The sequence below is a fragment of the Genypterus blacodes genome, unplaced genomic scaffold, assembly GCF_046128005.1.
Source record: "Genypterus blacodes isolate CSIRO-AG114 ecotype Tasmania unplaced genomic scaffold, CSIRO-AGI_Gbla_v1 ptg000029l_1, whole genome shotgun sequence".
Classification (NCBI taxonomy): domain Eukaryota; kingdom Metazoa; phylum Chordata; class Actinopteri; order Ophidiiformes; family Ophidiidae; genus Genypterus; species Genypterus blacodes.
The window spans coordinates 532,148-556,802 of NW_027466842.1; the positions used below are offsets into that span (position 1 = coordinate 532,148).

The following is a 24,655-nucleotide window of genomic DNA, read 5'->3' on the forward strand; positions in this document are numbered from 1 at the left end:
TGATGTATAAGCGTCTTCTAGTTAATGGGCTCAAACATGTAAATGCACCTTTGTGATCTGTTCACCATCACACAATCGGGGGAGATTTGTTTTCAGTGTCTTCAAGTGCAATGATTGCACACAGGTGTGTGCGTGTGGGTGCGTACGGTAGTCGGTGTTGGTGTAGTTAGGGATGCGAGGTAATCCATAGGTTGATTTATGGGGTTTTAACAAAGCCGGTGGGTTTTGTGAGTGGGGTTCAGTTCATTCATCAAGCTGACCCCAGCTGAATGGAAATGACCTTCCATCGTGAAACACACACACACACACACACACACACACACACACACACACACACACACACACACACACACTCATAAGACATGTCGCGTGTGCTGCGGATGGTCCATTTTCCATCTCCCATCACATCACACAGCAGACACTCCAGGCTCTGCCAAGGTTTTGTGAGCCCTGGAGGGGGAAACACGTTGGAGGCAGTGAGCACTGGGACTGAAAACTCCTTGAACCTCTGGCAGGTGGATTAATTGGTTTACCCAATGTTATTTCACCAGGGAATCCTCAAAACAATTTCAGACATTACAATGTCTTGAGAACACGTCACCAACCTGAGGGACGGAGCGATCTAGTTGAAAGCTAAAAATAAATCCCTGTAATATGGACCAGAGAAGGACAGAGTAATGTGAGCAGCTTACACAGTCATCACGCTGACAATTACCAACAATATTTCCTCTTGTTTTTGTCATTTGTCGTTGCTGTCGTGTTATTATAAAAACACTGTAATCATTAGCCTGCTGCAGAGCGTTTATACACCATGGCTGTTAAATTGATTTATCAAATGGCATTTTACCAACATAGGGAGGGGGGGCTTGAGTAGTACAGGTTCTCATTTTCGAGATCTATGGCTCCCAATACACGCAAACACACCGCTGCAGCGCTCACATCCAGCTGGCCCATTTATCAACAGGAAGGCTCAGTGTGGTGGCCCCCTTGCTAATGCTAGCTTTGCCTTTTCTGCACCTACAATTAAATGGAAAGTCCCCCTGTTAGTGCTCGGCTTTGATTAATTGGAAGTTCAGATGCTGGGAAAAGCGTCCATAGATAATATCAGGCTGCACCTACACCTCGCAGCTGCATTGTTTAGCAACATCCTGACTGTGCTGTTTGTGTGTAAACCCCTATTAAAGACTCTCACTTAGAGCTTTAGACTAATAAGTAATGTGTCTGCCTGTGTGTGTGTGTGTGTGTGTGTGTGTGTTTCTGTGAGTGTACATGTGTACGAGGATATTTATAGCGCTCGCCCAAACCAATGTTACAAATGTGACTTGTTTCCAGCTTTAAATCTGTTTCACTTGGATTCTCACTCTCAGCTTTCTCATTTGACCTTGTTGCTAAGCAGTAACATATAACAGCTAACATAGTGGTAATGTTACTATATTTATATCTACTGAGGCTGAGTATTGATGCCACAAATATGAATACAAATATGCAAGGGGTCGTCCCGTCAATCCTGTTTATTATCATGAAACTGTGTTGAGAAAGCGTTTCGTATTGAAATTCCTAATTCCTTTTTATGTCTTTCTCTTTCTCTCACCATAGGAATCTTCATACTCATTTGCACTGAAATGCCTTATCAGCCTTTCCACTGTTATATTGCTTGGTCTTATAATAATGTACCATGCCCGGGAAATCCAGGTGAGTCTGCTGCAAAAACACATCACATTGATTTATTTTGATGTTGTTGATGATGATGATGAAGATGATGACGACATTATATTCAAAGTAAAATAAATTTGTGCATATATTAAATTTTATGTCTTGTTGTTATCTAACAATTATTATCAATGTAATAATAGAAATTATTATTATTATTATTATTATTATTAATAATAATACTATTATTATTATTATTAATTCTATGACCGTGTTGTCATTTTATTTATAATATTTTGTCATTTATTCCGATTTGACAGATGTCTGTTGTTTCTAATGCAATTTCATTTAATTAGACAGTATAAAAAGTAATGTACATGGAATAGTTCCCAGTCTATTGTAGTGTAGAACAGCACAGATGGTCTCCTACCTGTTTTGTTTGATTGTGGCGCCATATTTAAGGTTTCAATAATTAATGAATGTACGTACCTTGTTTGATCTATTTCGTGAATTATGTGTATCACATTCATCAAATTGGAGGTCACAGATGGAATGTAGGCATCATTCCAGCTGCTCTGTGATGATGAAGGTCCTCATACACTTATTTTACCTCTTAATCTACGAGGATATTATTCATAAGATTCATTGTGTAGACTTAACTTGATGAATCAACTGTGTGGGCTTACATGCCTTTTTTATTGACCAGTAATACATGTTAGCCAGATACATAACTTACTGTCTCTATGTTGACGTAACGGCGTGATTTGTAAAAGAGGAAGCACTACAGTAATGCCTCTTTTCTCTTTTGAGGGGATGGGGGAACATGATTGCATGATGCAGTTTGCCCTGACCTGTGTTTTATAAACCCCTATAGTCTACTGACCATCTATCTTTCAAAGCTTGATCTCGCTTGAATTTAAATAAAGTTCTGGGGGTCAAATTCTACAAAATACAAGATTAAAACCTTATTGAAATAAAATTGACAAAACCTCTGTGATATGTTTGTTTTTCTCAGCTGTTCATGGTGGACAATGGTGCGGACGACTGGAGAATAGCCATGACATATGAACGGATTTTCTTCATCGTTCTGGAGCTGCTGGTGTGTGCCATCCATCCCATCCCGGGCAAGTATGTCTTCACATGGACTGCGCGGCTAGCTTTTACCTACACGCCGTCAGTGGCGGATGCTGACGTGGACATCATCCTCTCCATCCCCATGTTCCTGAGGCTCTACCTAATTGGCAGGGTTATGCTACTCCACAGCAAGCTGTTCACGGACGCTTCCTCCCGCAGCATCGGCGCCCTCAACAAGATCAACTTCAACACACGCTTTGTCATGAAGACTCTCATGACCATCTGTCCAGGAACTGTTCTGTTGGTGTTCAGTATATCCTCCTGGATCATTGCTGCATGGACTGTGCGTGTCTGCGAGAGGTAAACACACGGCAGCGCTGATGCACAATTCACACATTGTGGAATGCGAAACACCTCTGTTTCTTCACTCTCCTCTCTCTTTGTCAGTGTAAACCTCGTTTTTGTCACTCATCCCCACCGGTCCACAGAAATGTGTGGAATCGTCAGCAAAGGTCACATATAAACACATGCAGGCATACACGGATACGCCCACATACTACTCCAGTGCCTGAGTATTTAAAGCACCCTCACATGTGTTTCATTAGCTCAGCATCACTCCACAACTCCTCACTACATTTTTTTATCGCTATTTTAGATAGCTTGTCCATAATTCATGAGTGTCTAATTGTTTGTTTGCTGAATGGTTTGTTTTGGTAATGAGGAGCGGCCCCCAGGATCCCCCTAACCCGTTCTCTCCCCAAGACCGCGCATCATACTTCATCTCAACGGGGCTGCAAGGAAAAAAAAGTCAGGGAAAAAATGAAAAACGTTTTTTCCATCTCAATTTGCATTTGTGTAGGGAAATGAGACGTTAATGCCACCTTTGATGTTTTAAAGTCATTTGGTTTAGTTTGGAGGTGATGGGGATCTTGAGCAGGATGGGTGGAGTGTGGAAGCAGGACCCAGTATGACCCTGTATGAACACTATGCTGCTATTTAAATCATTGTTTTTCAGTCTTTAAGTCAGGCAGTCAGATCAGTCCCTCTGTGTAATTGGTCTGCAACAGTTCACTTTGCCTGCTTTTACAAAGTACCCCCTCCCTTCCTCTACCTCTGTAATGACCGCCCTGTCCTAACACCTCCACTAACCACCTCTCCTTGCACACCCAACCTTGGATGAAAGCGTCCCGACTAGTGACCAATAGGTTTAAGCTGCACATAAAGCTTATCAGTATACAGTATATAGGGAATGTAATCAGTACAATCAGACTCTCTCTCTCTCTCACTCGTGCACACATACTCTCTCTCTCTTTCTCATACACACAGACTTGGGGTGTTTTCACACTTGGCCCAAATGTTTGAGTGCAAACCCTTTTGTGGCGAGAAATTGCTGCGGTTTGTTGTTGTAAACTCGACCATGGAACTGTGGACTAATTGCACAACACGTATCCATGGCATCATATACACCAGCTACGCCACATCCTGGGAAAATAAGTTATATTTAACCATCTGAACCGGGAGAGGCATTCTTAGTCACAGTACAATACAATAAACAAAGTGTCAAACACTCACAACACACAACAATGTGAAGACCTGCTTCCCGTTAGCAGCACCTCGCATTGTGTGGACAGAAGTGGCCTGTGCCTACGGGTGGGAAACCAGCTTTTCCGCAGTCCTTGTTGCTACACCAGTGACTCCTACTGGTTGGTCAGGGTGCCTGCACAGAGGAGTGCAAGATCTTGCGCGTTTCCAATGAAACGTCACTCCTGCAAGAAAGAGAAATGCGCTGACATCACGTGTAACGGCGGTAGCACGTGGCTGTCTGCACCTCCCTCTGCAGGCAGTGGGGGCCAAGCAGTGACGAGGACTGCAAGAGCAAGGGAACTGGTCACTGGGGACGGGGGGGGGACTATGACAACAATCGCTAAAGCAATGCCTACAAGTGTGGTGTGTCATTACGCAGCAGCACCTTTGTATCTCCCGTTTGAGGTATACAAGAGTGCAGCACTGTCATTTCAGTGCATTCACACCACAAAGTGAAGGTTCTTCAGTCACATCAGTCAATTTGTCTGATACATACTCCAACTCCAACTCCAAGTTAGTTGAATTCCGATGTGTGGAGCAGTTGGCTTTCACATTTGGTGTAGATTATCCACGACCATCCCAGCACTTTACAGAAGTGATCCCCAGATTGTTGCTTTCAGGTGGATCAGAGAAAGCTTCTCTGACCACAACCGATTTTCACGCGTCACCAAACATAACAGATTCACAGGTAAAATTGCTTTTGATCTGGGAAACACATTTGGCTCAAGTGTGACAACACCCTAAGATTTAACCAGGAGCTATCTACGCAGCTATATATCTTAAAAAGTCAATATACAGTTGATTATTGCGGTAATTTATGAAAGCCTGTCCTCGAGTGTCTCAACAAATAGGACACATGGATCATGTTAGAGAGAATTCAACAGTTACATAAACATACACTTCATACTGCACATTCTTAAAGTGATAGTGGGGCAGTTTTACAAAAGTGGCCAGTAACTAAAAGGTAGCAATTCACTGTTTCAGTGTAAAATGTCACAGGAAAACATTTTCTGAGGCAATGGCAAACACACATTATCTGACTACACATAGACTTCTTTTGCAGGCTTTCCCATGAGTTCCATGGATCAGGGTTATATGCAGGTCCATTTTACAGACTATATACCTGTCAAGTGAACACTACATTTATCCATAAACGCTCCAACATAGTTCCCCTGAGGAAGGTGAAGAATCTGTGCACATTGGTCTGCTCAGCATAAAAACAGAGATATTGTGCCATGTTCTCATCTTATGGGTTCAAATTCAGGATAATGTAAACGTAAATTCGCTATTTCAATTAATTTTATCCAAGGCATACACTGATCTAAGCAGTTAGGGGTTTAGTGTCAATAACACTCCTCTAGGAGCCCGGAATCGTACCAGGAACCTCCCGATCCCTAGACAACCGCTCTGCCACCCCGAGCCATGCCGCCCCCCTTTTGTGTGTTCAGATGAGTGCGTCTGTGCCTACATGTGTAATGATGACTGGGTGTCTGCATGTGTGTGTGTGTGTGTGTGTGTGTGTAGGTATGTGTGCATGCGTGCGTGTTTGTATAATGTTTTGTTGTACTTTCTATTTCCCCACTACGCTGCTCCATAGGGATAACATGTGAGTCCTCGTTCTCTAGCCGTGGAAAAAAAGAAACAACTATCATTTTGCACTGAGCTGGCGCCACTGCTGCCCCGAGTGGGGTCGGGGGTGGGGTGGTAGCGGGAAGAGGGGGCAGCCCCTCTTAAACCATTAACTAATGTTCTTTCTTAAACTCAGTACGGCAACGGAGGATTATTGAGGCCCTTTAAGTTGGCACCATCCTTCTGCGCAGGAAACAACTTACCAAGACTTTTAGCGGCGAGGAGCACAGCAGCACTTTGAAGCAAGCGTCTCTTTGCTAACTGTTTTGTAAAAAGGCTGGGCAGGGCTGGAGAAGGGGGAAGTGGAGGAGGAGGAGGAGGGACTTTGTGCTAAAATGGAGCAGCTCCTTTAAGTCACCTTCACCAGTGTGCCAGAGGACAATTTGTCTTTTCTCTTTTTTTTCCCAATCTGTCCTTATGCTATTGTTATAGATCCACATTGTACAAAGCCTTTTTAGCAGCTACTTGAAAGATTTGTCGTTCCTTGAGTTCACACACATTACCATTCCATTATGTGTTCCCCTTCACAGAATTAATTGAACTTTTTTGCGAAATACTTTTATTGCGCAACCCCTAGATTGCTGCTCGACAGACGAGGACCGTCTCTCCTGCCAAAGGCTCGGAGTTTGCCAGGAGAAGACAAATGTCGAGTCACTTTGTGCACTTCTTTATGGTCACGTTTGATTGAGCGGGGAAGTGAGTGTATCGCTCTCTGCTCTCGCACAGTTTCTAAAGTGGAGATGATCTTGGAAGAGGAGTTTATTTTGTGGTGATCCTAAGGTCTCCACTTTTTAGTTGACATCCACGTATTGACTGTTCTCATCCCACACTCCCCCTCCTCTGGTAAACATCGAAACAGCATGGGAGTTTTCATGTTTACTTATCAACCCCATCATTTCAAGGAAAATAACAGGAGAAAAAGAGGCGCTTGTTTCCCAAAGTGCTGTGTGTGAGTCTTGTAAGCGTTATCTCCTCTTAAACCAGCTGCCTCACTGTCACATTGACCACACTCCTGAGCCAATCAAAGAGCAGTACGGTGTGAGATTGGACGAGCACGGAGTCTACCTGGAAAAGGCCTAGATGGGGGGAATGAAAGACACGCAACCAGGGAGACAGAGGGGGATGGAGGGGAGGAGTGGAGGTGGTATGAATGCTAATGGTCACAGTTGGTGGATTGAACCCTCGTCATTGGTCCCCTTTCTTGATACAGCCCATCTTCAGAGCTAACCTACCTCAACTAAGCTCCTTAACTAAGCTCTTCTGGTTTCTCCCTCACTACCATAAGGCTCCCTCCCTCTCTCTCTTACTCCTGACTGATCCTTTGCAGATCTCCTACTGTACCCATCTAATGTGGCATGCTTTGCAGTTTTTACTCATCTCTCCCCACTGCTGATACCCCCTGCCCTTGCCTTCCCTTATCCATAACAAGCAGTCCTAATCCAGCCAGAACTCAGTTACACACTTGCATGCCTGCCTTGGTTGCCTCCCTGGTTTCCCGTTGCCTCCTCTCTTTAACTGTTATCTAATTCTCTTTCTCTCCTACTCCAACTTCAGTTTCAGTGAAACAAAACGCTCCTTTTTGGAGGTGATGTGAGACCGCTGTTTTCTCACCTCCAGTCAGGGCCTGTAGGACACGTAAAAAAATACAAGCTTTCCGAAAGTTTAGCCGACTTTCCCTCAGAGGACAGCACCGGATTATCAGGCTTGAGTTACGAGTCAACTACACCTACTCCCAAAGTCTGACATCCAGATTGTGACACCATTTAGCCACAAGATACAAACCACAACAGCCAGGACAGACAACAATCACGGGTTTACATCAAACATTTAGCTAGGCGTGCAACTTTCCAGTTTCTCGGCCAAGTGTACACACGCACATTGATCTGATAGAATTTCATTTGATAGATTCTTGCTTTTTCTTCCGGTTTGTTTTTGAATTCCTATTCAAGCATGGATGGCTTCAAATATAATTCCTTGAGATGAGCGTGTCGATGGCTGGCTTGGTTGTGTGTACAGACACAATTGGCTGCTGGTGGGAAGCAGGCAGAGGGCTCTAGTCCTTGATGCTTCACCAGCAACTCCTCCGACAAACAGCATGCCTGTAAGGAGTAAGGCGGGATCTGAAGGGGAGGGGGGGTATCATGAGACTGCCAGGTGTTACGCCTTTGCTGGGGAAGTATGACTCCCACAGGTGGCAAAGGGCAGGTGGTGACATCACGTGTCACAGAGGTAGCACGTGGCTGTCTTCACCTCCGCCCTTGGCAGACAGTGAGGACCAAGTAGTAACAAGGGCTGCAACAGTTGGGGAATTACAAGTTGTCAACAAAAGTAATTAAGTTTCAATTTCAATTCAAAACTAAGTCAAATAAAAGTATTTTAGGATATGTTAATATTACAAAACAGTAGAACAAAAGCATTCTTTGTATTCTGATGTCCAGATCTGCCACATCTACTCCCACATCTATTCCTCATGCTGTTGTATGCAAACCTAAACCTTGGTTTCACAGACATTCCAGGTTTGTTTGGCCATGACAAAAAGGGAAATATGTTCAAATGTATGAGTGCAAAGTTCCATTCAGTGTTTTTACGTCTGGTTCTACAGAGTTGTTGGGTTTGGGGCATCAAAACTCACTGTTGAATATCAAAATTTCAATTTTATAAATGCAACGACCAATCCCAGCCACTGTAGTATTTAAGGCATTTTCATACCTTTGTGGTTTAATCCAGTTTAATTCCCAACAAGTTCTGAATCAACTCCAAGGCCCTTTATCGCTCTATTGATTGATCTTGAACCAGAGAGGATGAGATGCATTAACTAACACACCCAGGTCTATGGATGAACTTGTCTTCTTTGTATAATATGCAGCAAGAGGTGGGTTTGCAATGCATTGAAACTCATCACTCTGCTGGTAAAGTTTGTCTTCATTAATGGCCCAACGGATGACTATGGAATGCAAAAGGAATGGACTACCAGTGCTGCTGTTGTTCCAAGCAGAAAGCACAGTAAACTTTTTTCTCATTTTGGCTTTTCTGTCTCTCGCCCCCAGACATTTCTAACCAGTGAGTGAAACAAGCATTGTGGCATGGCTTTTACTGATAGATCGTTGACTCACTTGCCTTCTTTGCATATTGGCTAAGCTGTAAAAACATTATTATATTGAATTTTGTCATTTAGGCCATCATCACTTTCTGCAGTTTCTTCCTATCAGCTCATGTTTATAACCCAAAGAGTGTCCCTATGTATTCATTCCCAGGTAATCTCAAATTGTGCTCAAATTCATTCATGTTGAAAGGGAAAATTCTTTTGAATTTGTTTTTATTGATCAAATGCAGTTAAAAGAGGGGAAAATGTGATTCTACACAAGGAAATATAGGAGCTGATTTATTTGCAGCAGTGGTTGACTAAGATTGTGAGGACATGTCTAGTATTGCCCAGTTGGAATTAGATCTGTATTGTTATGGAGACAGTGGTAACATTTACACGTTAAACAAACACTGGTAACAAAATCATTGGTGACTCTACAAAGCTGCTTTCATTGATAGTTTTTGATGTATGTTTTGGTCTGTGTGTGTATACCCAAGCAGTGGTAATGGTGTGGATGGATGATGGACGGATGGAAAACTGAACGTAACCATCAAACAGTCATTTCATTAATGGAGTAGTAGAGTAGATAGTTCAGACCATTTTGACAGGTATGAACACTCTGGGGTTCATTAAACAACCAAATTCTGCTCCACCAAAAATCTGTGGTCTCTAGGAAGCAAAGAATGAGCTAGAGAGACAAGAGAACAACAGAACAATGCTGCATTAAGGTTATAAACCTTAGACAAAGCTACATTTAAGTCTGCATTGCTCCGCGGAAAAGCAATAGTTTGAGCAATGGAAAAGAGGAGTCCCTATATCATGACATCAGTACAGATGTCTTCATCATCGCCAGCTGGTTGTAAATTTAATACAAGGAGGATTAAATTGTAACAAAGTGAACTTGGGGGAGCATTTTGGTGCAATGAGTGAGAGCACTTATAGTCCCAACACAAACCCAATCAGATAACACCCACATCAAACACGTCACAGTTTGGTGCACTTCACCTAATGCAACATGAAACCAACCAAATCAAATAAAAAAAAGATTGAAAGTAATAAAAGGTTGAACTCTGGTGCAGACTCCAGGGGTGAACACCTCCTAATTTAATGGCTGATGCTCAGGTGATGGCAGATTTCTGTTTTTTTGTGTGCTTTTTATTTATGGTGTAAGCATCACTTTTATACAAATTAAGGGTAATTCTTTAGAAGAAAATGGATTGAGAAAGCATCTCAATGGTTTTCATCACCATTGTGGTTGCTCTCATTTTGCTGCTGAATGAAATTTGAGTGAAGAAATTATTATCATGATTAGCCACAAAATATCAGATGCAGTTTGAGATGAGATGATTATTTGTGTTCATCATTTATATAGATGTACACCTACATGCATATTTATGTGATGTGTGGGTTTTTTGAGCAATTATTATTTTTTCCACTGGCTTCCATTTTTTTTAATTGCCACAGATTATCACAAAATAACACGAGAACTTTGCAAATGTCATTACAATAATCACAAAGGACACTGCAAACGTAGTCATGTTCAGTCAATGTTCAGTGAAGAGAGAAGATGGAATATATAAACGTTTAACAGATGACATAGTTGGGTAGAAATCACTATGAAGAGGTGACAAGTAGATGTACGTTTTGCTTTCCTTGAGCACAGACAGGACAACATGTCAACCTGTTGAGTTATGTGACTGAACCATAGAAAGGATCCCTTATTGTCCTGTGTGTGAATCATGCTGGTCTCCCTCCTCTTTCCCCTTAACCGACGCTGAAAAGAGCTTTCAGCGCTCATTTGGAATTTACGGCCTTGTTTAACACTGTATTGGATAAATAGTGTCATCTGTGAATAAGCGATGTCAGCGTTATGCGTTAACCAATGAATGTCTGTCAGGAGTATTTAAAAGGGTGGGAAATAACTGTGTATCACAGGTACTCACGTACCAGAATAGGTTGAAAGTGGTGCCAGCTCTTCATCATGCTATTGCAGAACTTGACAACAGTATATTGAGAGCCCTAAAATGTGATTGATTACTTCCCCAGCCTCTGTCTCTGTTCCCATATTGCTGTCGTCTGCTCCTTTTCAGAGTTTAGTATTATTGAAATATGTGTTTAAAAAAAATATTGCCAAATCGTCCTCCAGAAAAACAAGAAATTAAAACACGGAATACTCAGTGAAAACGTGCAAACTGCAATTTGGGGGTTGAACAGAGAGGAAGCCACCGTATTCTCTGTTATACATTGCTCATTGTTCTCTAAGGCATACGACTTCTGGAAATGACTTCCTGTCTTCAAGACATGTCTCATTCTCTGCACGCTTTGACAGCAAGTTGATTGAAATTAACATATTAGTCAGTTGTAATTACAATATTTAGCCAGCTGATCAAGTTTAGCCTCCTGGCAGCAATCAAAGGGCAGCAGGTGACGTGCTGGGCTGCAGGTAAAAGAGACAGGGGTGTCAAATTCAATAAGCTTCTTCCCTTGTTACTCATCCAATCCTCCCCCACTGTTTACAAATGAAAGCTGGTCTGAGAAGATGTACAATCCCCTTTCACTTGGTAATACCACAGTATTTGTCAAAGGTGGTTTTCATCTCTAAATGGAACCCAGGTTTTCCCATCGCTCCCCTGCTCTCAATATACTGGCTTTGAAGCATGCAGGATGTGGACATCTTTTTTTATTCCTGCATGGTATAACACAGACTGCTTCTCTGCATGTTAAAAAAAGAAGCTTGAACACCGCAGACCACACACACTTTATGTCATTCTGAGAGGAAAAAACGTGCTCATTGTTATTTTTCCTCCTGACTTTGAGCATGAGTAGAAACTTGTGACTGGGAGTTTGAAACCACAGAGGGCATGATTAGTTAATTTATGATATTTGAGAACAATGAACTGTCTTGGAGGAAGAGGAGCGGGCATTGCTGCCAAACCAATGTGAGCTTTTTGCCTTTTTGTGTAAAGGAAAACGTGGGGAATTCAATGTTTGGCCTTGAGTGTTCCAAACTGTACCATTGCACTAATTAGAGGTGATTGTTCCAGCCATTTTGAGTCCAAGTGCTGGGTCACTGCTGGAGAGTTGGAAGTCATTAGCAATTCATGATTGGCCCAGTCAGAATCCCCTTTAGACAAGCTTTGTAAAATCACAGAAATTGGACTCCATCTACATTGAGATGTCAGTATGGACGTCAGTGAGATGTTGTCTCATAGTGTTGAATGAATATTTGATTTTAACTTCAAAACTAAGTCTTATCTGACCTCCTCCTAGACAGCCCATTGGGAACAACCAGGAAAGTTGAGCGAGGGTGAATGTAGAGGGCAGATATACCTCCATGCTGGACTTTGTTTTGCTGCAAAAGGTATGGAAATGTCATCATCAAAGCAGATGTGTACAGTGTCTTTCCAGAACTGTCCATGTGAATATGCACTGTGGGCTTTTGGATTGACATTTCAAGCATGGTTGACATGTTTGACATGGTGATTTGCATTGCCAAACCTTTTTTGTGGCAGCATCAACTCTATGGAGGAAGATTTGTAGCGACCTGTCACCGACAAGCTGATTGGTAGTTTTATTAAAAGTTGTAGGGAATGCATTTTGGATGCATTGATATCATATTTGTAGGGTCGTCATATTCATATCAAGTGTGACCTGTGGCATTCTTTGTATGCAGTCACTTGTCTTTTTGTCATTTGAATCATGATTTCTGTAATTGTAATCTAATGTTTACTAATGCACAGCAAGAGTAAGTGGCTTGTCTTTAAAAGCTCCATTACATCATTCATCTTACCAAAACATTCATTTGATTTCATTGACAGATGCAGAACCAGGATTGCTTATTCAGTTTTTGCTATTTTAGTTCCAAATCATCTCATCAAAATATCAGAAAAAAACTATTATTATTTCAGTTTGCCATTAAGCATTTGCCTCCATTGAATCTCACAGAGAATTCACTCAAAGGCAAAGGACAGCAATGAGTGATTGTATTTGCCTAATTCAATATTTCTATATATATTATGTTATTTTTCCTCCTTAGAATGGATTTGGGTGTTGGTGTGCCAAACAGGTTTGACAAAACAGGTCCACCACCTCCACCTCCTCCACCCACCTCCTGTGTTTGCTTCACAAAGCACCGCTCCACTCCTCAGCATGCTCACCTTCCTCAAGTGTGTCCAGTGTCACTGATTGGATGTGTTCCACTTCTTCTTATCTTCATTACCTCAGGTATCATGACAAGCAGGAAGTGACCAGTAACTTCCTGGGAGCCATGTGGCTCATCTCGATTACCTTCCTCTCCATTGGCTATGGGGACATGGTACCGCACACGTATTGTGGGAAAGGCGTGTGTCTGCTTACAGGGATTATGGTAGGTTCTTAAATTCATAACATTCTCATTACTGATGTGGTTTCTCAAATGAGGATTCACAAAAATACATGAGCTAATGCTTCAGTATGACTGTAGAAGAGTAAACCAGCATCACCACAAAAAGGAACAAAGCAAATCCCCATGTGTTCTGGTCCCAACTCTGTCTTTCTGTAACAGGGAGCTGGTTGCACTGCCCTGGTGGTTGCAGTCGTAGCCAGGAAGCTGGAGCTGACCAAGGCTGAGAAACACGTCCACAATTTCATGATGGACACACAACTCTGCAAACGAGTAAGTCACTGTACTACTTTATTTTAAGTAAGGGCAAAAAATATACATAATTAGTTGGAGTGTGTCCTCATACTGTCTGTGCAGATGAGTAATATGTAAGAACAAAGTTTATGTATCTTTTGTTCCCATATTACCAAGACCCTGCCTGCGTTTCCAAAAAATATGTGTACATTATTAGTCACAAATGAGTCAATGAGTCAAATAGTGCTTCTCCTTTTCAACCAGGGGACTGAACTGAGGTTTTTTGTCTCCCAGATGTCATAAAGCAGCTCAGATGAAAACTGCGTGTTTGGGTGAATGCATTATGTATTTTGGGTTTTCCACTGTAGGACCAGAAGAATATGGGAGGAGGGAATTCAGATTTATTCAAATGCACAGCTGAACTGATTAATTAATTATTGCTGTGTTCATCGAAGAAAGTCTAATCACACAGATAGAGGAAACCAGAAAAGGAGAAAGGAAGCAGGGAAGGATCAGTTAACACAAGGCCCCATGGATGAAAGGCTGCAGCAATATTGCATTCGATTTATTTTTTTAAATATCTATATACTTCTAAGTACATCCTCTGACAATGAATTTTACCAACACTGACACATCAGGCGCGTATTCAAATACTCATCCCACATGACTTGTTGCTTAGCACCAAGTTTCCCAGACCCTTGTGACCTTCAGCAATGCATATTTTCCCTGTTCTACTCACACCTGATTAACCCAATCAGATGTGTTAGAAAGAAAAGATCTGTGAGGCACCAACCCCCTGATCAGGTGAACCCACGTGATTTAGCTAATCAGGTGTGAGTAGAGCAGGGAGACGTGGAAAATATGCAGTGTTGTCCTTCTGTCCTTGTTGTTGAGTTGTAATGAGTAAAATTTGCAAAATTCGCTCTCTGCTGTAGGCGCACTTTTATGGTTTTACCCGTTGTTTCACAGGTTAAGAACACAGCTGCCAATGTACTCAGGGAAACATGGCTCATCTACAAACACACCAAGCTGGTCAAGAAAATTGATCATGCCAAGGTGCGGAAACACCAACGCAAGTTTCTCCAAGCCATTCACCAGTAAGTCCTGCTTCCACTCTGCTGTGCAATGACATGTTTGAGGGAAAGTAATGTTCACTGCTAACCACAGAGGAGAACGACTGCCCACTGTTTACTAGCTGTGTTATAGTAGTTAATATGAATATGTACTTATACTGTTTATAACGACTTATATTTAGTGCTACAATGTCCTCCACCATTTTACTGCAATTGTTAAATGCTCAACTATGTATAAAATAAGCCCATACACACACATACACGCACGCGACAATGTAGTGTAACGGTCCTCCCTCTTCCCTCCCCCGCCCCCCTCTCCCTCCAGCCCCCTCTGACCCTGTGCTTACAGTGAGAAGTGTAATAGTTTCACTTGTTTCGTGAATGTTGTGGGGTTAAAACTCTTGTACTGTGTTCTGTCTTTGTTTTGCTCTATCACTGCAGAGCTCAGAAGTAAGTTGAGTCTTCTATGTATCCTCCTCCTACTGTTTCCTCAACATCCTCCTCCTCCTCCTCCTCCTCTCTTCATGTCTGCGTTTGACATGCATGAAAAAAAAGCATTCGTTATGAAAAAAAGAAGTGCCAGATGCTGAATCGTTTTAGTTTTTTTTGATTTTCCTTTAATTCAGTGTTCCATTTACTCCCCTCCCCCCGCCCCCTCACCCCCCATTCCCTGAATGGAATGAAACAAAAAAAAGCAAGCATCAACATTTTGCCACCAGTGTCAGTAGTGGTGGGTTTGTCTGCAGAGAACGTGTGAAAGAGAGGCATCTTGCACAGAATGAGCTTGGAGCTTTGTTGGCCTGGCCAGCGGTTCATAATCATCTCTGGAGTTGCCATGTAGTGTATAATGTTGCCCATGATTAATATAGCTGCTCTGAAGGCTATATTAACCTGCATCAACAGAACTCATCCTACACTCCTGATGGTTTTGTGATGATATGAACACACACTGTACGTACAACGTACAGTAGAGCTACACAGGTTGAAATGTTTGGTTTTGGTTTCTTTTGCTTTTTCATGTTTCTCTGTTATTGATAAGCCATCCTTTCCTTTATGAGAAAGCTTCATATGACTTTAATGGCATGACACAATGCAACACATAGGTTAGGAATCTATAGGAGAATGTACTCATTTGTCATTTTTGCAAATGTACTTTTTACTGATTGTCTCTCATATGCCACTACAAAGCTGAACTGTATCAGCGCATTTCTGCCACAACAAATTTCTGATTTGTTGGTGACAGTAAATGTGGAGTACCTGTTCGACTGTTTCTTTTTTGTAGTATTGTAATCTGAATTTTTCACCATTTTTTGGTAGAATTTCACAGCACTGTTTTTTTCCTCTTTTTTTAATTTTTCCTTCTATTTTTTTAAAGAATTTTCTAAATTAAAATACAGTCAGTAAGTTTTGACTGATTTTATATTTTTATAAAAATTCTCAGGGCTACTTTTTTTCTTATAAAAACTTTTTTTTCTGGGTACAAATACAAAATCTAGTACTTTCTAATTTTTCTTCTAAATTTGTAAATTTTTGTCAGTTCGTTTTTGCTTCTCTTATTTTCGAATTTTCCATGTAAGTGTGGCAGATTTTTCAAGAATATTTTTTTTCAGGTTTTGTTTTTTTTTGTTTTTTGCATCAAATATTTCCCAATTCTTGTGAGGCTTATCTACAGTGCACCTTTCCATGTGGAAAATAAGTGAATCTTGACCCTGCCTTTATTCCCATTACCTGGACAGCCATAAGGAATAACACAGCATCTATGAGCTCAGATGATTTTGAATGGCAGGAAAATTTGTCCTCCACACATCCTGATGATGAAATTTTAGAAACATCAGCAATAACTGTTCTTATAAAGCCATAATGGGTTGGATCAAAAATAAGGAGGCACAGTGTTGAAATCATAATACATGTCCAGTTTATTGTTTCCTAAAAGGTCCATGTTGCAATTTCATTAGACAGTTTATTCTTTCATCCTTTATCTGTCATACACACACACACACACACACACACACACACACGTGCACACATCCATCTACGCACAAACACACAGTCACGTTTCATTGCAAGTGGAAGTCACTCTTCACAGTCACTGCACGCTGACTGATTGACCAGTGTGTATCTCTGAAATCCTCCCACTGACAGAGGGCATGTCATCATTTTATCTTTTTTTAAAAGGGTAATGTTTTGTTACATTTGGAGGTTTTCTTGTATGGAAGCATATTGCGTTCTTGCTGGAAAGAAACACGTTTTGTCTTACGTATGAAACTCTTTTCTTTAAATTCCAGTAGTCACATTAAATCAGACATTCTTTTGCATTGTAACAAGATCATGTCGCTGTATCCCGATGTCCTTATGCCCATAAAACTCTGCCACGTTAACTCACCACCCTGCACTATCACGAGAAAAAGATCTTGTTATAATGAGAAAAAGATGGTGATAACACAGGATGAGCGTAGTATGCTTCTGTAATGTTGCATGTTTTGGTTGGTATGGCATTGACCAAGACCATGAATGCTTGTGTATATATATTTGTACATATGTACTTAAAGATATGTACAGTACATATATTTACTATGCATGCAGGCTGCCCTCACTCTCGTCAGTGTGATCAGTGAGAGAACCCTCCTGATAAAGAATATGTCTTCCTCTTCTCTTCTCTGTTGTCCCTTCATAACCCCGAACAATCTGTCTCTCTATGCTCCACTCTGGCAAACCCCCTCTCCTCCCTTATCCACCCCCTGCTCTTCCTCACCCCTTCTCCTTTGTCTTCTTCCTCCTTTCCTCTCCTTCTTTCACCCAGACTGCGCAGTGTGAAGATGGAGCAGAGGAAACTCAATGATCAGGCTAACACCTTGGTGGACCTGGCAAAGGTACGTACGTCTTCCTGAAACTCCAAGCATCCAAAATCCAGAGGTGGAAAGTAATGAAGTACATTTTCTCACATATAGTGTGCTTTAGTAATGTTTTGATAAATTGCTACTGTCCTATTCTTGCTCTTTCTTTCCCTTCTTTCCCTTTTCATTCTTTTCTCACGCAGATATATCGATCTCTTTCACCCTATCTTTCCTTCCCTTGTTTTAGTTCTTAGTCGGCCCTTTTCTTCTTCTTCTTCTTCTTCCCTTTATCATGTTTTTGTTATTTCTAAGACTGAGCCCAAACTAAACGCTACCATTATATCGAATACTTTTTCACTGGTTACAGCAACTATCAGTCAAGCAGTTAAAGTCACATGTGACACAATATAAGTGTAATTACCAGCTCATCCCAAAGTCGTATATTTTCATAAGCTGATGTCCGTCATACCCTTTAAACTGAGGCCCCCGGAGGACCTTGAGCTTGTTTGTGGTGACTAATATGTTATAATTAGCAGTGGGCAGGACTAAATATTGGAGTTTAAGAGCTTGAAGAAGCTGAAGATAAATCACAGTTTGCCCAGCTGTATGGACAGCAGCTCAGCTAGCAGAGAGGAGCTTCAAAGGAAGCTGCATGGCTGCAGCCTCATTTGATGTGGATGGCATTTGCACTGCAGTGTGTGTTTTAAAAGGTTCTAAGGCTGCCTCTTTTAATGTGTGTTTACCTGCCCTTCCTCTGCTCACTGTGTTCAGCCTACAACAGTTCACCAGCGCAAACTTAGAGGAGTATCCCTGTGATTTCCGACTTATACATACGGTATATACATACAACTCCTAAATCTTGTCATCTTCCACCACCATGCAGTCACTGGTCTTCATGTGGTCAACAATACTTATCAGACATAATGGACATTAACACCTTCATATAAATACATTTAAGAACAAATGGTAAAACCTAAATCCTCAAAATATACAAGATGTTAATAACTCACATTGTATTCCTAAGTTGTTTGTTCCAGCAGGTCTGAACACTAACTAACTGATCTTCTGAAGTTGGGTCAAAAGAACCTCACTGTGGTCTCAATAAATTAAAATAAGTGGAATTATGTTAGCCGATATTTAGTAGATGTATTTTGGCTTAAACATCAGATCCTAACTACAGCCTTGATTTGACGTCAGTTTGATTAAAGAGTGTTGCTGCTGAGCTCAGCAGGTCTGAGGATGTAGTTTGACCATGACGTGGCTTTTCTTTGATGTTAACACTGAAAAATGACCAATTAGCTCCAGTAAGTGGCCTGGCTTGCTCATTTAAATCTAAGATCCTTTTGTAATCAATCACTGCCCTCACATAACATCAAGCCATCAAGCTAAAAAAAATACTTGAAAAGTAGGTGTTAAACAAGAGCTTGATTAGAAATAAACAAGAATCTTAGATTAAAACTATTTCCCGGCCTCAACTCAAGAGTTCCTGCTGAATGTTTGAAAGTTGCAGTTAGTAACATTAATCAAATGGATATATAAATAGAAAGGAAAGGGAATGACTTGTTTCAGTGTTCAGGATCATGATCTTGATCCTGTGCTTTTTTTAGGCCCCTCTCCATTAAAACTAGAGGATTCTTCTTAATGCACGTCGACTTAATGTTGCCTGTAACATTAGCGCTCTTATGGTAATCTATGAAGAAAGTCATTTTGTGAGGTAGTTGTGTGAAGACATAAAGAAGCGATGTGGCTATAAATAGGCTGCAGAGGCAGAGAAGTTGTTTGTTAAAACCTTGCTGAGATAGAATCTCTGCTGACTTGCTGAAACTATTCAACACCCCTTCACACTTCTTCTTGTCATCTCTTTTTTTCCCCTCAGCTGGAGAATGTCTGATTTAGTGTTCTTTGTCTAATGTGTAATGTAAATGTAATTTCTAAGTACCCATAAACTGCCAAGTACGCAGCTTTGTACGGAGTGTGTGAAAGGTGGTCGGCTCAGTAATCAGACAGGATCAGACAAAGTGAACCTTGCTGGTGCAGTATTTCATTTCTAAACATTCAGACAATTTCTGTCATATTTACATGCTGTGCTCAGATTATGTGTCTGTACTGTGATTTAGGTAAGAATTTGAATAGGGCGTATACATGGACTACATTAATAGGATTCTGCCGTTCTCCTTATACAGTATACTGTATGTGATGTGTTGCAAATTCAGAGTAAGAGGATACTCAGGCTGTATTCAGACCTGGCTCTTTTGCAGCACTTATTCCAAACCCCAACTCCCCTTGTTCAGTCCACTTGGGCATCTGTGAACACCACAATCGAACTCGGGTCAGGACCTAAAGAGGGAGGTATCACCTTGCTTGCTAATGCTGCACAGAGCGTTCTGTTTGCAGTGAGAATGCAACCGACTTAAAAAAGACGTTAAACCAATCTGCAGTTCTGTATATGTGAAGAAAAAGAGTTTGCTGATAATGCCTAGGATCATAAATATTATAAACATCTTAACTGAAGAGAAATTGTTGGGGTGAACATGTGGTTGTTTGCCTCCATCAGAGCGTGTCCTCTGCTGTGGAGGTGCATTGTGGCACTGCATCTTCTGATTAGATGCATCAAGACCTTGTTATTATAGCATGACGTAGCCTCACTCAAAATGAATGTATTGTCGATTATACCTAACATTAGTAAATCAGCGTCACAATAGCCAGCATTTCAATTATGAACCCAAAAGTATATGAACAGGCCTCCTTTTGATGAGGTGTCAAACTCAATATTAATCAATTTGAAATCATCTAATCAATGTCTGTTATTCTGAGTAAGCATATTTACATTTGTGCTGAACTCAATCACATAACTTTGTTTATATGGCGCTTGAAAATGATCTGTTCAGAACATAATAGAATTTTTTACATTCCTCTGTACACATTGACTGACAGGTATTCTTGTTAATGTTGCCTCTCCACTCCGTAAAATACAGTGTGTTATAAATCCTTTCGCTTTTTCCTCTACCCCTTGTCCTTATTTGTCCTGTTCTCACGCCTCCCTAAACACATTTACTTTCTCTCCTTCATTAGACTCAGAATGTGATGTACGACCTGGTGTCAGAGCTGCAGGAGCGCAGCGAGGAGCTGGACAAACGCATCGGCACATTGGAGGACAAGCTGGACTCGGTGACGGGCAGCCTGCAGGCGCTGCCCTGCCTCATCTCCCAAGCCATAACCCAGCAGCAGCAGGACTTCCTGGATGGCTTTGTGCACCGATTTCGGCCGGCCTCACTAGCCTCAGAGCGCTCGGAACGCTCCGAGCGATCCTGGACTTCCACCGCCAGACGGCGGCGCTCTCCCTCCACGGCACCACACACCTCCTCTGATAGTGGATAACCTTTGCAACCCCTCCTCACTCACCTTCCAGCTCGCTCCATCTTTCCCAGACCAACTTGTCACCTCATCCTGTTGAGTCCAACAGCATCCCTATAACCACAGGCAAGTCCATGTTTGGACTGATGATGAACCCATATCTTGACCCTGACCCTTATTCTCTCCCTCCCACCTACACCTCCTTCCTTTCTCCCCAACCAACTTCAAATCCAAAAACCGATTCTTCTGTGACTGAGCTGCTCAGCACAGGACAGAATCAGAGCTATTCCAAAAGAACAAGAGGCAAACAAAGACTTCAATCAAAATGAAAACACCCATACAAAACACAAATGCATCCAAAAAAGAAAAAGAAAAAAACACATCAAAAAATGACTGAAAAACCGAGATAAAGTAGAGATATGGTTTATGTTTTAGCCATTGTATGGCTGTTCAAGTTAGCTTTTTTGTAAAAGCCCTTGTATAGTTAAAAAATGACTGAGTTCAGGGTCGCTGGGGTGAGAGCTGGCTATCACACCGGAGAGTCCTTAACCAAGAGGAGGGAAGTTGGTCTGTGGAGCTGAGGGCCTCGGCTCACCTGCTGGCCCGCTGAGGCCATGGAGGACATCCGTCCACCCATCTGTCCGTCTGTCTGTCTGTCCGGTGAGGAGGGTGAGTCAAAATATTGGACTTCCCTTTCAAAAGACAAGTGTCATGGATTCTTCCTTGTAGGCAGGGTGACGGCTTTAGGAGAGACTGGAGGCTCTGACGTTAGGTCAGGGTCTGAAGACGCACTTAAGAGGGAGGGGAAACTCACACAGCAGAGGAGCAAAGGGGACGCATACGGCATTACTACTGGGCAGGAAAATTTACACAATTGCCAACTTCAAGGTTACAGCTTCCTTGTTCTTACCAAGGGAAAATTGAGAGCGACTATCTTTTTTAGTTACATATTGACATGTGATTTTTCAGTGCCTGAATGTATAAATAGTAGAGGGTTATTTAATTACTAATTTCAGAGCTTTTTTACGATGTTAACAGTCTGAATACAGCATTGCATTCCTTTTTCAGATACATTCCTCTCCAAAAATCTAAAGAAAATGTCTTAATGTATCGCATAACATTGCCTCCATTACCCAGCAACTCTAAATCTTTTTGGAAAAACCGTTTCTTTTTCTACTTATACTAACACCTCGAGAAACAGAAAGGGTTTCGAGTCGGAGAGTCGGAGATAGACGAGTGAAGAGGAGATCTGTGTTTGTCGGAGAAAGCACTCACTTTTAGCTCCGTGCTGCACACTCACACACACATAACCAAACGAAATATCTCCTCTACTTTTTGCACCACCACAAATTAGAGCTTCCTCTGGTCTTCGGATAATGGCATGGCTTGAGGTTTGATGGTGTACGGCCACACAGACACACATTAGTGGCCGGACAGAGAAACTGACCCCGACCCCCCACAACCCCCCCGACCCCCGCATGGTTCTGTGCAAAAATGTCAATGGAACATAAACTTCCCAGGATTGATTGATGATTTAGACTTTTTTTTTCTTTTTTTACTTTTTTTGATTTGTTTCCTTAATTTTTTACCTAAACTTCCTTTATTAGGTTAACTAGGGTTTTTAGAGTTGCAGAATCTAGAGAGTTGCAGTAATGTGATACTATATAACAATGCATTCCCTGTTTAAAATATGATGTGAAGAAAAATCACTAAAGAATCCTGAGAGAACACAAATAAAAGTGCTGAAGAAACTTTGATGAATTGGTCCCTCGGCAGGTTTAATGTCACATTTTCAGGGTTTAGCGCTACACTGGCAGGCTAGCACTAGCTTATCTAGCTTACCTAATTCCTTCCGACAAAGAAGAAGGAGTATGTGAGGGAAACTGACAGCTTGAGTCTCTCTATTAAGGCTTGTCGCTGTGGCAAAGTGACGTTAATGAGCGCAGCGCACCCAGAACTAAAGCATGACGACATTGATAGGCTAACGCTAGCTTATTTCCTGTTGTTTAACACTAGTTGTAACAGGCTAAATTACAGTAATACTTAAAACCTTTAAAACATCTGACAAGTATGTTAAATAAAACATTGAGTTTCTTGAAATACCAGATAATACTAATTTGGTGTATTATTCTGTGTATAATGCTAATTGTTCAAACTACAGTAACACTTCAGAGCGGAGGGCCAGATTCACTTAGCACGATGCAAATTACTGCCAGTATCTGTCAAAGTCTTTAAAATGGCACCCAAGGTGTGTGTTAAACTAAGCTGAAACTTTTTCTGAGAAATTAGCCTTACTAGCGTGAAATGATGAAAGTCAAGTTAAAGTTAAGTTAAGTGAAACAGTGGAGTGACCCATAATCGTTCCTCTGACTAGCTTATCTAACATTGTTAGTTCTTAAATCCCGATAATACTACAGAACAAACTGTTAAAAATGTCCAACGAGGGGAAACTGTGTGACTTTGTAGTGATTTGCTAGTCCGGCATGTTACTGTGACAAAGTTTAGCTAATCGATGGAGACTTGCTCTCTCCCTTTTTACCTTAATTGCATCACGCAGCAACACAAGTAGTTGATATTTAAATGACATGGTGACGCAGGTAGAAATGGTCTCTTGACATGCATACAGTAAGAAAATAATGACCAATTAGAATATCACAGAGTAACAAAGGCATGTATCACTTAGTGTAGATTTGTGACGATTGAATTAGTGGATTTTGATTTGATGATTTAGAGTTTTTTCCCCCCCAAAGCACATGTGAAGAGTGCATGCAACCTTTATGTTGCAGCAAGCAGATGAGGAAGTCAGTGAGGAAGTACAGAAGGAGAGGGAGGGAGTAAGAGTGATAGGGAATACCCCATCCCCTCCACCCCCCACCGGCTCTGAATTGGCCAGAGAGACGTTAAGTAAGGAATATATTCAGTTTGCCATGAGTGGAACTAAATCAAGCATGAATATTACCTTTTTCCCCTTCAACTTTAGTTGATGAAGCATGACTCCTTACTGCCCCCACCTCTCGCCACTTCTCCTTATAGTGCTGCACTCCAGCCTTCACTATGAGGGCAACCATCCTGTCATTCCAGCCTCAGTTTCAATCAGCGAGTCAGCACAGCTAATGGAAGACTATCTGCTTGATTACAACCTTACCTGCCTGTTCATATCTAAGGTTTCCACCTCTTGATTTGCCCCTCTTTTGTCATCTGTCATCATTAGCGATGTCACTCCCCCATGCAAAGAGGCTCTTCCCAAATGACCCGAGACCTTTGGGTTGTGTAGATGGGAAACAGAGACAGAATCAGGGGAACCTCCGGGTCCAGTTCCATGTTGCACTCTGTGTAATTTACAGTTACATCGACACGATCACAGATGCTGGAGTGCCAACCGCAGAGAGAGGAGACAGTTGTGTTGTTAGGGACTTCATCCTTCATCAGGCAGCATGAGAGGGAGAGAGAGAGAGAGACAGAGACAGAGATAGGCTGAGAGTAGATTAAAAGAAGAGGAAGTTGAGAGCCATAGCTTATTTACTGACAAAAGTCGATTTTGTGAACAGCAAGAGTAAATATGACCTCATTGTAAACGGGACAGACGTAAGTACCACAGGGGTGCGGGAAGCTGGATGCAATGCACAGCATGTTGCAGAAAAAGAATATCTAACAAGAATGAAGGGTATGACTAATGAAATGATTGATTTTATTCTTTTAATTCATGATCGGGGTACTGTTTGTTTTTGTTTTTTTACACATTTAAGAAAGTGCGTTC

General features: G+C 41.6%; 1 protein-coding gene across 2 annotated transcripts in view; it reads left to right on the forward strand.

Annotated features, from left to right (window-relative positions):
* Positions 1 to 24,403, forward strand: part of kcnn1a (potassium intermediate/small conductance calcium-activated channel, subfamily N, member 1a) — a 48,486-nt gene extending 24,083 nt beyond the window's left edge. For both annotated transcript variants that reach the window (XM_076145106.1, XM_076145107.1), the window contains exons 3-9: positions 1,597 to 1,692; positions 2,666 to 3,084; positions 13,247 to 13,388; positions 13,566 to 13,676; positions 14,607 to 14,734; positions 17,511 to 17,580; positions 20,617 to 24,403. In XM_076145106.1, the coding sequence (XP_076001221.1) occupies positions 1,597 to 1,692; positions 2,666 to 3,084; positions 13,247 to 13,388; positions 13,566 to 13,676; positions 14,607 to 14,734; positions 17,511 to 17,580; positions 20,617 to 20,922 (1,272 nt within the window). In that variant the 3' untranslated portion in view covers positions 20,923 to 24,403. The remainder of the gene's footprint in view (positions 1 to 1,596; positions 1,693 to 2,665; positions 3,085 to 13,246; positions 13,389 to 13,565; positions 13,677 to 14,606; positions 14,735 to 17,510; positions 17,581 to 20,616) is intronic.
* The last annotated feature ends 252 nt before the right edge of the window (positions 24,404 to 24,655 follow it).